Source organism: Chamaea fasciata, unplaced genomic scaffold, assembly GCF_029207755.1.
Source record: "Chamaea fasciata isolate MVZ Bird 193981 ecotype frontalis unplaced genomic scaffold, bChaFas1.0.hap1 SCAF_2, whole genome shotgun sequence".
NCBI classification, from domain to species: domain Eukaryota; kingdom Metazoa; phylum Chordata; class Aves; order Passeriformes; family Sylviidae; genus Chamaea; species Chamaea fasciata.
The window spans coordinates 30,637,620-30,650,210 of record NW_027094087.1 but is presented as its reverse complement, the minus strand read 5'-3'; the positions used below and the strand labels follow the sequence as shown (position 1 = coordinate 30,650,210).

At 45.8% G+C, this 12,591-nt stretch overlaps 1 protein-coding gene across 4 annotated transcripts in view; it reads left to right on the top strand.

The window, feature by feature from the left end:
- The window catches only part of GAB2 (GRB2 associated binding protein 2), a 93,424-nt gene extending 82,200 nt beyond the window's left edge, over window positions 1–11,224 (top strand). For all 4 annotated transcript variants that reach the window (XM_066175584.1, XM_066175582.1, XM_066175581.1 and 1 more), the window contains exons 7-10: window positions 458–548; window positions 1,856–1,958; window positions 2,803–2,928; window positions 4,507–11,224. In XM_066175584.1, the coding sequence (XP_066031681.1) occupies window positions 458–548; window positions 1,856–1,958; window positions 2,803–2,928; window positions 4,507–4,650 (464 nt within the window). In that variant the 3' untranslated portion in view covers window positions 4,651–11,224. The remainder of the gene's footprint in view (window positions 1–457; window positions 549–1,855; window positions 1,959–2,802; window positions 2,929–4,506) is intronic.
- Window positions 11,225–12,591: the final 1,367 nt, after the last annotated feature.

Here is a 12,591-nt window from a genome sequence, read left to right as displayed (position 1 = left end):
AACCATCCATGATGAGAAGAGCTTTCATGCTACCCTGCAGATGTCCTTTTCCATTCCCTGTGGGAAAACACTCCAGACAGAGGCAGTCCAGGCCTGGCAGAGCCTGTTCTTGTCCCCATCTAATGTACTAGTTTCCACAGATATCTAATGAATGGTTTTGGGGTTTGGGCATTTCTAGCAATCTTTATTCCCTGGAAGGCACATTGCCCTTTTGGGACCACCCATCCACTTTGGGGCTGTGGAGCAGAGGGAGAAATTCACTGTTTTCTCCCAGTTCTGGCGTAAATGAGCACAAGGGTTTTCGTTTGGAGTACTTGTCATCATAAGGGAGGGCTGGGGGGCAGATCAGTAGAATGGGAAGTAATCAACCATCTGTTGGGGATGCTCTTATGCCAGTTATGGATGCTGAATTGTGGGAACATGCTGCCTCTGAATAAAGGCTTTTCCCCCTCCCCAGCAAAGCCATCACCACTGGACCTGAGGAACAACACTGTCATCGATGAGCTTCCTTTCAAATCGCCAGTCACAAAATCCTGGTCCAGGCCAACGTGAGTAATGGTTGGGGGATGAATTCTTGCTTTGCTCCAGCAGCAGCTCTCTGGTCTCATTCTCTCTGGTGTCTACATGTAGCCATGCTGTCACTTCTGCCAGGGATTAAACATTCCCCACATCACAGCTGGTGGCAGGAAGATAAATTCATTTAGGTTGGGATTTCACATGAAAGCCCAGCATGTGGCTAACAAGCTAATTAAGATCGTTGAAGACATTTCCTGTTTCTGGGATCTGACAACTACTGGAGAGCCCTGGCTCTGACCTGGGACCTGTGGTCCACCACGATTCATGATGCAGCTGAGCCAGACCAACTGAGCCACGCTGTGTGGGGGGCATGATTTCACATCCAAGCTATCTCCCCCAAAAACCCCACCATCGTCTGAAAGCACCGGGTGACTCTCAGGGTCTGACCAAGCCATGTTTTGATTGCCTTGAAAGCAAAGCTTAGCCTGAAGGAAGTCTGCAAAATTAAACCAAAGCACTTCAGAGCTATGTCTGCCAGCCAAAAATAACAGGATTCGCACAATTCCAGCTCTGCTACTAATTCATGGTCTGATGTTGTCCTGTAAAAGGCAGAAGCAAAGCTTGGCTGCTTTGACTCCTCTAATAAATTGGATTGTGTGGAGACTGACCGCAGGGCATGAGCGCTGTGTGCTGAAATCACTGCGTTAGGAAGCAGCGAGCAGGGTTTGATTGACAAGAGGTCTGACCCTGGAGAAGCTAATGGATTTTTCCCCTATCAACTCATCATATGACCCTGCTTTACTGAAAGGCAGCGAATAGCTTTTTGAGACACGCGCTTTAATGACAGAAGCTGATTTCATTATTTTGTTTGGTATAATTAGATTTAGCCAATTGAAAGCAAGACAATTCCTCAGGGGATTTGTTTTCCGGCAAGAAATTTGGATAGGGCCTCTCTGGTAAACAAACCCGGTAGCTGTGGTGAGGCTGGAGGTGAAAGGCTTCACCAAGGCTGCCTCTCCATCCTCCACAATTAAATGTTTCCTGTGAGATTAAAGAGTTTGTGGAATCTGATTTGTGTAGATGAAAGCAGGAGAGTTACGGGTACATAGCAAGCGAGGTGGTACTAAAAAAATTTGGAAAGAAAAAATTGAGGAGACCAAACCCAGGGATTTCTGACCCATGTAAAGGACAGGCTGGAGAACCTCAATGCCACCAGCTCTTCTTCATGCCCAGACTGGATCACGGTGATGGTTGCAGGCATCAGGAGCTGCCCTCTCCCGTGCCTCCTTGGCAAAGGACAGGCAAGCCATCAATAACACATCAACTCTTGTTCTTGCAGCCAGAGCTTCAACGCCGGCTCTCTGCAGTACTGTCGCCCTGTCTCCTCCCAGAGCATCACCAGCACTGACTCAGGAGACAGTGAGGAGAACTACGTGGCAATGGTAAGGCAGCTAAGACAGATGGTCCTGGCAGGACATGTACTTTCCCCAGCTCTGCAGATGCATTCCTAGCTCATGACATGGAAGTGCTGAGATAGTACTGTGTGGAGTACATCCTTATGTGCATCCCTAAATGCACAAAACAGGGTATTTCCTTCTGAAAACAACATGTCTCTTTGGAGTTTTCAATGTGTATGAGAGCAGAAACGTGTATCGCCTAGTTTGCCAGGAATTAAGAAGGGATAAAAATTCATACGGACTGTCAGGGTGTATTTTCCTAATCATAGTTGCTTTTTTCTAATTTTTTTCCCCTAATAGCTGCTGACATCATGTTTCTGTGGGAGCAGGGGCTATCAGAGCAGCAGCAGGGAGCGGCACTGCTTACAGGGAGGGGATTTTGTCTCTCTTGGTGAAGCTACTGACTTGAAGCATATTTTTGAGGCTATGTAACTAATAGGGTAGAGGAAATCTGTGCTCTCTGTAGCATGGTTGTGATTAGCAGAGATCCCAGAGCTGGCCTGGCCTTGCTGAGGTGGGGTTCCTGAGACATGCTAAAGCCCACATCTGCTGTCAGGCATGTGAATAAAATCAGAACAAAGGCAGCAGAGCTGCTCTGAAACATGAAATCAAGAGCATGAGCTTGAAATATTTGTTAGCACATATATAGCATTTATAGTACCCCAGCAGTTCTTGCACATCCTTGTCCCAGAGGCATGAGAGCAAATAGCCAGGCTCTTTTAAAGGTGCCTCCAATGTGTTTCATTTCCAGATTTGTATTAATGTCCTTTTTTCTTTCTTCCTTCCCATTTTAATCCTCATTATCTCTCCTGTCTCTTCCCTGCATTAGCAAAACCCCATTTCTGCTTCTCCTGTTCCTAGTGGTACCAACAGCCCAGCACCTAAAAAGAGTTCGGGGAGTGTGGATTATCTGGCCCTGGACTTCCAGCCAAGCTCACCAGGGCCACACAGGAAGGTATGGGGGATTTTATAAATTTCTGATTGTTTTTAAGGGATTCTATGTACATTGTCAGCAGCATGGTCCAAAGCCCCAGACTGTGGTCTCAGGAATCTCTGATGCTCAGAGGGCTGGAGCACCTCTACTATGGAGACAGGCTGAGACAGGTGGGATTGTTCAGCCTGGAGAAGAAAAGACTCAAGGAAGACCTTAGAGCACCTTCCAGTGCCTAAAGGGGCTACAAGGAAGCTGGAGAGGGACTTTTTACAGGGCATGGAGTGACACTACAAGGGGTAATGCCTTCAAACTGTCAGAGGGCAAGTTGAGATATTAGAAAGAAATTCTGTACAATGGGGGTAGTGAGGCACTTGAATAGACTGCCCAAAGAGGCTTTGACTGCCACATCCCTGGAAGTCTTCAAGGCCAGGTTGGATGAGTCTTAGAGCAACCTGCACTAGTGGAAGGTATTTCTGCCTATGCCATGGTTGAAATGAGATGATCTTTAAGGTCCCTTCCACCCCAAATCATTCTATGACCCACTGCTATATTTACTCCAAGTCAAACTTTCTTGCATGTCTGCAGCTTTGCTGGAAGTGCAAAGCAGAAGCATGGATGTGCAGGGTACAGGGATGCTGATGAAACCACAAATTCAGCTGGAGACTGTATATTAAAAGGTGTCAGGAGGTATCCCAAGAAGTATCAGAATTGGTTTTTTCCTCCTTCAAAACAACAGGTCCTCCAAGATCAGACTTGGATTTTGCGCCTGAAAGGTGAAGGACAAGGGTAGTATAAACTTTTGTGGCAACAGCTTGTGACTTGGCCTCACTTTCTCAAACACTGTCTTGTTTCCTAGGCAAAGTATCCTTTTATTATTTGACAGTTGTCCCTTGATGGTTTCTTTCTGCCCAGCAATATTTCTGCAAGTATCACCCATTTAAATTATATCCCATTCTGGAAAAGTGATTTTAGACCACTAAAAAGCTCCAGTTATCTGGCTCCAATTACAAGCAGATGGAGGTCCTCTGAAGTGCTTGTAGAGTCAGAAAAAAACTCCAGGACTCCAGAAGCTATGGTAAAAAGTATCTCCTTGTTCTCAACACATCTCTTGGGTGACCCTGCAAACATGTCTATTATTTTGGGGATGAAAATGAGCTAGTGCTATAGGTGAGTAAAGTCAGCACAGCCAAAAGGTATGGAGCTGGTATTTTAATGTGTATCTCTAAGAGTTCTGGAGTTCTTTACGGGAAAATGTGCAAGATGCAAGGCTGAACTCACAAAATCAGCAGTTAGAGAACACAATTACGACCAAACATCCATGTCCCAAAATTTGTGAGAAGGTAGAGACCCATAGGCTGTTTCTACCCTCCCACTGCACTGCAGTCTCATGCCAGCAAGAGGCAGAGCAGATTGAAATCCTGCTCCGAGGTGTCTTTGGGAAGTTAGAGGGAGGGTGATGAGCTGTGGAGTCTTCAAGAAAGTAGGGATGGTGCTGGTGGACTTGTGGCACCTGCAGTGCTGCTGCTGCAGAAAGGCATGAGAGGGAAGAGCAGGGAGCTGATGAGTGACCAGATGGTGCCCTGTTTCTCCTCCCCACAGCCCTCCACCTCGTCGGTCGCCTCAGACGAGAAGGTTGATTACGTGCAAGTGGACAAGGAGAAGACACAGGCGCTGCAGAGCACCATGCAGGAGTGGACTGATGTGCGGCAGTCCTCGGAGCCTGCCAAGAGCACGAAGCAGTAGTGCCTGCGACGGGCAGAAAAACAGGAAAATGTCCTGTTGGTTTTCCCCAGCTGCGGCCCCGCTAGGCTGCCAGATCCACTTGGGCTGGATATCTAAGACTTGTCTGTGGAGGGGAGGGGGTGTCAAGGTTTTTTTTTCTCTTTAAACAAAACAAAACTTAATTTCAGGGGAAGACTTGGCGGATACTGTTTGCCAGTGATAAAGACCAACTATGTTCGGTGGCTAGGTTTGTGCTTTAGCTGCTGGATGCACTATCCAGGAACTTTGACTTAGCAATACTAGGTTTCACCCTACACATCTTTTCCTTACAGCTATTAAAGCCACCTTGTATGTGCTAACACTGCATCATCTCTCCCCATCTTCTTCCATATCGTACCCTAAACCACGCCGCACAGGTTTGCACAGCATCTCCCCTAGGATATCATTCCCCAGCTCTGATTCTCCACTCCTTATGGTTGTCCTCTTGTATGCCTCCTCCCAGTCCCAAAACTGAGCAAGGACCATTGCTTTTGAAATCCCTTCTGTTGTCCTGTCTCTTGTAAATAACATGCTCAAAACCTCTGAGGGCTGTTCTCCTCCTGGTTGGACAGCCCCCAAGGTTTTGGTTGGGGTTGTTAACCTTCAGGACCTTGACGAGCATCCACACCATCCCACTGAGCTGACTCAGGAGCCCAGGACTTGCCCCATCATACACACACATACATGCCAGCACATGCTCACATGAGTTTGTTGGGGTGTCTTCTGTTTATATTCTCCATCATCTCTCTAAGTCAGTAGACTGGAGAGATTGGCTTTGGAAGGGGCTGGAGGGATTGGCTTTGAAAGGTAGAACTTAAGTACTGACCCACTGCCTGTCTGAAACCAATTCCTGTGAATCTGGCCCTAAAAACCAAAATTTGCCTTTTGTGGCACCAAAAGAAACCCACAGAGTGAGAGTCCTACATCATGGCCATCATGAGAAGCTCTGTGGTTGAGTATGAGGGGGGCAGGGAGGCTCTGGAGACCCTGTGTATGTGGACTGGCATAAGGATGAGTGACAAGAAGGGAGTGGAAGGCTGCTGCAAGGGCTGGGAGAAAGGTGCTGTACTGCAGAGGTTGGTCCTGGCTGAGGAGGTCTGGTGGAATGTTTCTTGGAAGGAAGAAGAAGAGTAATTGAAATGTTGGTTGATGGTGAGGTCATAGGTCAGGAGAGTCAGGGCAGGGCGTTTCAGTATGAGCTTTAACGTGGCATTGTGGTTAGTTTGTGGAGGGTGCAAAAGGCTGAACTGTTTTCCCCTCATTTTCAGCAATGTTTCTTCAACACAAAAGTGGGGCTTGCTGACATTAATGACTCTAGGCTCTAATTATGGGTGGGAGTCTGCTGTTGTCCCTTGCCAGCATCCTTAACACATCCAGGCTTTGGGATCGCTCACCAGACAGCTGCTGAGCACAGAGAGAAGAGAAGGACGAGACAGTTTAATGCAGAGATAATAATTCATGATCTCATGAAAACAGGAAGAACTAATGATTGCCATGGAGCAGCCTGATTGCCAGACAGCAAGCGCTGACACGAATAAACAGGCTGACCGCAAACCAAGAGCCAAATGAAGGAGACATTAGAAAGATTAAGTAACAATATTTATTAAAGAGCTGGAGCTATTCTTTCTGCAAGCTGAACCCCTCCCAGTGCCGTGGGCTCTGTGTTCCACCAACACCACCAAGTTGTATTGGTTATTAATGCTTAAGCATTAACACATTTGCTTAATCTTGGTCTGAGCTTGGAAAGGGCCAGACGCGACCCACATGGGGATGGGATACCAGTCCCTTAAGGGCTGTGTGCTGCTGTGTGCTGGTAAAATAAGTCTTGAACTTCCAACACCATTTTGTATTTTCTTCTCTCCTGCCATGAAAGGGAAGGATGTTAATGGAAAAATTCTGACAGCCCTATTAAAACACTGAAGTGTTGGACTTTTATAGAAACCATGAAGCAAATATCCTAATTTTTATGCTAAAAATAATAATTACTAGAAGGGAAAAAAAACCCAAAAGTCCCAAAGAGGAAGATTTAGCACAGTCAGAGGCTTCCTGAAGCTTAGGGGGTGTTACAGCCTGCAAGGGCCATTGTCCCCTGCTGGGGGCTGGCACAGTTGCCTGGTGAGATGACAAAATGAAGACTAGAATGCAATACTTACATATTTCTATTGCTCCTTTCATCTCTGCATCTCAGTGGAGACTAAACATTGGGCCTGATCCAGAGCCCACTGAAGTGTACATTCACCCATCTGGGAGAGAGCTCCCCATCCCCACCAAAAAGAATGTCACTCTACTGGGAAGCTGATTTTTTTTTCCTATTTTTTCTTCTAAGCTGTTGGCTTTAGTGGCTTGAGGGAGAACACAGTGGGTTTGAATGCAATTTGCTGACTGGGTGCCCTGTGCTTCTGCACTGGGACTAGTTGCATCCAATGCCCATTCCCACATTTAATCCAAGGCATTAATTAAGACTGGAAAAGCCTTTGGTGGTACTGGAGAAAGTAGTCTTTTTTCTCCACATTTCACAAAAGTCTTTGTTCATGGGGCAACCATTGGCATGGGGATGGTTCTTTTCCCAGGCTCAGACACTGTGTTTTGATAATTTGCTCTCATGAGTATCCTCAGTAACTGGTCCATTTCATTTGGCAGACTACAGACCAAAACAGCCCAAAAGTAGCTACTTAACAACTGCTGGCCCCTCTTCTGCTTTGCAGTGAAGTCTGTGTTTTCATTGAAACAGATGCATTCCTCTATCTTTTCCCCCACAAAGCACCAAGCAAACAGCGCCACCAAAATAAGCAGAAGCCCACAGACTCTGTGCCATATAGGCATGACTTTATCAACCCCTCCTGAAAGCAGTAAGTAATCAATGGCTTCAGTGGAAATAGTCACCCATGACAATTGCCAAGCTGATTACAGCAGTCCCTGGTGATTAATGTTTGTGCAGTATTTAGTCTTAAACCATATTGAAAAGCAGCTGCTTTAATTACACGAACTGCCAAGAACTTTGTCCTGAAGGCATTGAGTTTATCGCATCCACTTTATACTTGGATTCTCAAGTATGACAGGCTCCTTTGTTAGAAATAGGTATTTAAGGAAACTGAGAACATTACAGATTATTCATTTTAATTGAAATTAAACTGGCTTGAGCCTTCACGTCAGAGCCTGCTCTACAGCTCTATGGCTCCATTTAGAAATGGGATGTGATTGCATGTGCATGTGCCCATGGAGAAGGGTTGTTTGTGGGACAAGCATCATGACCTCAATACTTGGTTTTATGAAGCACCAGGTCCATGGCTCAAAGCTTTCCCCAAGCTTCAAAATGACTAAGTGGGTGGTTTTAAAGGCAAAAGTCTCCGAAAGTGTGTATCCCTTGCTGTGAGTGTGCAAATGCTGCTCACCATTCCTCAGTCTGGTGAGATGTGTGAGCTGCCTTGGTGCTGATTTGCTCTGAACTGGCATTTGAGTGTTCAGTGGGAAATTCATTTCCAGCTCTAAATGGATGCCAGGCTTAGGCTTAGTCTCAAGCTGGTGAAAAAAAATTATGTATGAGTGCAGACTGTGCCAGGGTAAAGCTGAGAGTCTGGCAGATAGGGCCAAATGCAGAATCGGAAACCAAAGGTGGGGAAGACTTGGCTTGTCTGGGAGCTAACTGGGATGGATTTGAACTCTGGGCCACCAGCCACTGGCAAGGGCAAGATATGAGAGAACATGAAGTTGGGACAAGATATGGCAGGGGAGTTTGCCAGTAAGGTTTGGGTCTTTGTCTTCACCGTGTGCTCCTTTGGCCTGAGTCTTGAGTCAGATATGTAGAGATTTGTGGGTTGTGGAATGCTCAGTAAAAGCCATGCACTGGTGGGAGGAGAGCTTCCACCACTTTTGGGCATTTCATTCTCAAGGGGCTCGTCCTGCCAAATGTGATGCCTGTGCTCTGGCATTCAGAGATGCTTGGTCCATTCATCCAGCTCTGAGCTGGGCAGGAGAAATCCTACCAGAAATGTGTGGGGTCCAGGACATGCTGGTCCCCTTGCCGAGGGGGTCCCGTGAGCTGTTCATGGGGTAGCAGTGCCATGGTTTCACAGGGTTGTCCCTTGAGGTGCCATCTTCATCCTTGGGGCTTTTCAAGACCAGTCTAGGTTAACCCCATAGCTGACCCTGCTTGGAGCATCTCTTCCATGCTGTGCTGCCAGGGTTGTGTGGAGACTCCTCCATGTGTGGGAAGGGGCTCAAGGGGTTGCTTAGAGCCCTGTAACATCCAAAACAGGGACAAGGCCACTTCTCTGGCCATGAAGCCAAATGACAAGGCACACAGCTCAACTCCTAAGGCTATACTTCCCAGTGAGACGACCTAACCCACACTGGGTCATCCCTTGCACTTGGGAGAGGCCTGGCTGGCCCAGTCATCCAGGACATGGACACACAGTTCTAGCAACTGGGAGGCAGCTTTAACGTGTAAATTTGCTAGGCTCGATCCAGAGCTCTCAGCAAACCCATGCCACCTCCACACCCTGGCATACCAGGAAGAGTTAGCTTGTCCTGGCTATCCAATGATCACAACTCCTTGGGTGGGGAGGTGGGTACAGCCATGTCCAGGTCTCATGGAAGATGTTAACATAGTTCCCAGGTGCTGTCTGATCTTTCTGGCCTAGGAGACAAGTAAAAGGATGGTTTTCTCAAGTTGTGGTTGCATTGTGTTGATGTTTTCCTACCCAGTGATGTAAAAGTTCCATTCCATGTAAAAGCTGACACCCACACTGTGTGTCCCATTGGTGGGATGCAGTGTAGATGAGATGGATGGAGTGGAGCTGTGATTATGGAGAAGCTCTAGTTCTACAGGAAGGGGGAAGAGCAAAGCCTAACCCTGGCACCAGCCAGAGAATACACATGGCCGTCAAAGAGCGATCAGGAAAATCAGAGGGACCAGTCCAGCACAAAATCACAAGGACCAAAAAGCCAATTTAGGGCTTCTGATGAGTCTGGGTGCCTCTTCTCTGCCCAACCTTCCCACATGTACACAATGATCTTGAAGCTGTTACTGAGGCTCTTGGAGGTCAAGACATGCGTTTTTTGATCATGATTCCTCCTTGGCCTGGAGCAGTTCATCCCTCTATCAGCCTGTCCTTGGTGTCTCATCATTGTAGTCACAATTTTATCTCTTTGTTCACTACTCCTAGTGTTGTACTGTTGATTTAGTGTCTACTCTTGAGAAAAGTTGATATGTAGCAAGGTGTCACAATACAGATGTCCCCTTCCAGCCCACGGCCAGCTGGTCCTGGCATGTGGTGTTCAAGGTTCAACACCAGCCAGCAACATCTGAAACAGAAGCTGGGCCACATGGCTCCATCTCTTCAGCTAAAAAGGCTTCTCAACAGACTTGCTCCTAATCAGCAGGCTCTTAATTTTTGATGTAGCCCATTGCTAACATATAATGGGTTCATTTGTAGTCCAGTGGGTTGACCATATGGGAGAGGTTTTCCCTAAGACCAGGAGATAAGAAACCATCATTTTTTTTGTCATTCTCTGGGTGACACCACACTGTATCTTCATGTAGGACAAGAGGGTTCATGTGAGCCCTGTATCCTGCTTTTTTCTCCGGCTTGTAAAATGAAGGTTTTTAGTACTTATTTCCCCACCTCACAGATGTGTCATGAAGTGTAATTAATTGACATCTAATAATGCAAGGAGCTGGTTTGGGTCTGCAAGCAATGGCTGGGCAGCGTCTAGTGCTACCCTGTTGTCATGCCCAGCATCATACACAGCACTGACACATCCCGCTCTGCAAAACTCATTCAAAATCCCTTCATCCTTAATTACCAAGGTGAAAAAAACCTTGGCAGGATTTTCTTCTGAGTGAGGGGGTGGGGGAAATGCTGTTTGCACAGTTTTCAGCATTCTGCTGCCATGTTGACCCTGAAAATACCATGATTTTTTTGAGAGCGGTTTGGACGTGGTGGTTGAACCACGTTGCAGAGAGGGGAAGGGAGCAGGACCCTAGGCTCCATGGGGAGCCTGTCGATGAATCCCGTAGGGTTAGGACCAAACCTTTAGAGTAGTTCTATCCCACTCAACCCAGCCCTTGGCAAAGTCAACATGTCCCCGCTGACTTTGGGCATCATTGTGTGGGAACAGACCCAGTCAAGTTAGGGTAGTTTTCTCCATTTGTTTCTTAACCTGCTGCGAGGAGGGGTTGGAGCCCTGGCTGTGAAGCTGTTGCATCAGCAGCCGATTCGCAGGGATGTTTTGTGTGTTTCAAAGCCTATGACTGTTCTTAAAGAGGAGTATTTCTAATTTTTTGATTTCCATTTGTAGAAGGAAGGACAAGAGTAATCTGTGGCAAACTGTACAGTATGTGTCTTCTTGTGGTGTCACTGTTTGAATGGTTATTAAGTTTTCAAATCACTGTGGACAGCTAATCACTTAAGTTATTAATTTATTCTTTGGGGGGTTGTTGTTTGTTTGGTTTTTTTTAAAGTAATTTGAAACAATTATTTATCCTGTAAATCGGTCTTGAGTGAAGCCTAGATAATACCTTTTTTTGCTGTTAATAAACATGGTACATGCCTGACGTGAAGGTGATCTCATTTTTAAGTACTGTATATGCAACAGAAAAGCAACAGGAAAATAAAAGAATGATAACAAAAAGACATCTCTCCCTGGTGATTCCCAGCATGGATTCAGAGCAGGGAAAGAAAGGGGAAACTAATAAGCAGATAAAGTTTGATTATGTGGCACCTTTAAAGCTTTCAGAGCATCTTCTCAGCATGTTGCCAAGTGTCTCCTACAGCTTAAAGTGTTCTGTGTGGGTAATGAGGGCCTTTAGGATGTAACTAGGGTTTTTCCTGATACCAGAACTCAAGCCATGTATTTTTAAGCTGCTAAATTGAATTTCATACTGTATATCTGCTCTGTTGTGGGCAGTGTGAGGACAAATGCTGCCTTCCTCACCCATCAGCAGCTCAGCACCTGTGAGCCTCAGCTCAGCACACCAAATCATCCAGAAAACCTCAGAAAAAGGACAAATCTTTTTCTTCAGAGTTAAAAGTTCAACCTTCCCTTTAAGACTTCCTTAAAAAAAAAAAAAAAAAAAAAAAAAAGACAACTGGGAAAAGACACCTCCCTAAGCACAGCTCCTGTAACACTTCTTTTAGACAAGAGTAGCATCATCTCACATATGCAGCACACATGAAATCCCAGTCCCAAGAACTGAGGACTCCCCTATGGGCTCTCCTTGACCATGAGGCACATGTGGCAGACAAAACGAGCCATACTATCACATATACCATAGCATGTACTTTATCAATATGCCATATGCAAAAATGACTGGCATTACTAACACCAGTATCAATATAGCAAATACTATAATTGGTGTAGCATAGATAGTAATACACCATGCTATACTAGACTTCTGTAAGGCCTTTAATATGGTCCCTTATAACATTCTTAGCTCTTAATTGAAGAGTTTGGCTGATGGATGGACCATTACATGGATGAGGAATTGGTTGGATGGCCACATTGGAAGAGCTACAGTCAACAACTCAGTGTCCAAACCAGCAATGAGTAGTGTTCCTCAAAGATCTCTACTGGGACCAATACCATTTAATGTCTTCCTCAAAGACATAGTAGGATTGGCTGAGTCCAAAAAGGAAGTCCAATAATAATAATTAGAGGAAATTAGGAGGGGCTAAACCAGGCAATCTCATTACATATTCAGGAAAGAGCTTAGCTATGATACAGCATCTCCATTTTCCATGTTGGTTTGACTATCTACCTTCATTACTTAGTTTATGATCTCATCAAATTAAAAACAATCTCCTACAAAAGCACCTTACAGCAAACAGCATAGAAAATGCCAACACAGGTGATACTCCAGAATAAAGAAAGGAGCTAGCATGACAGCAATAGGAAAACTTTTGGCAACCTCTTTGAACAGGA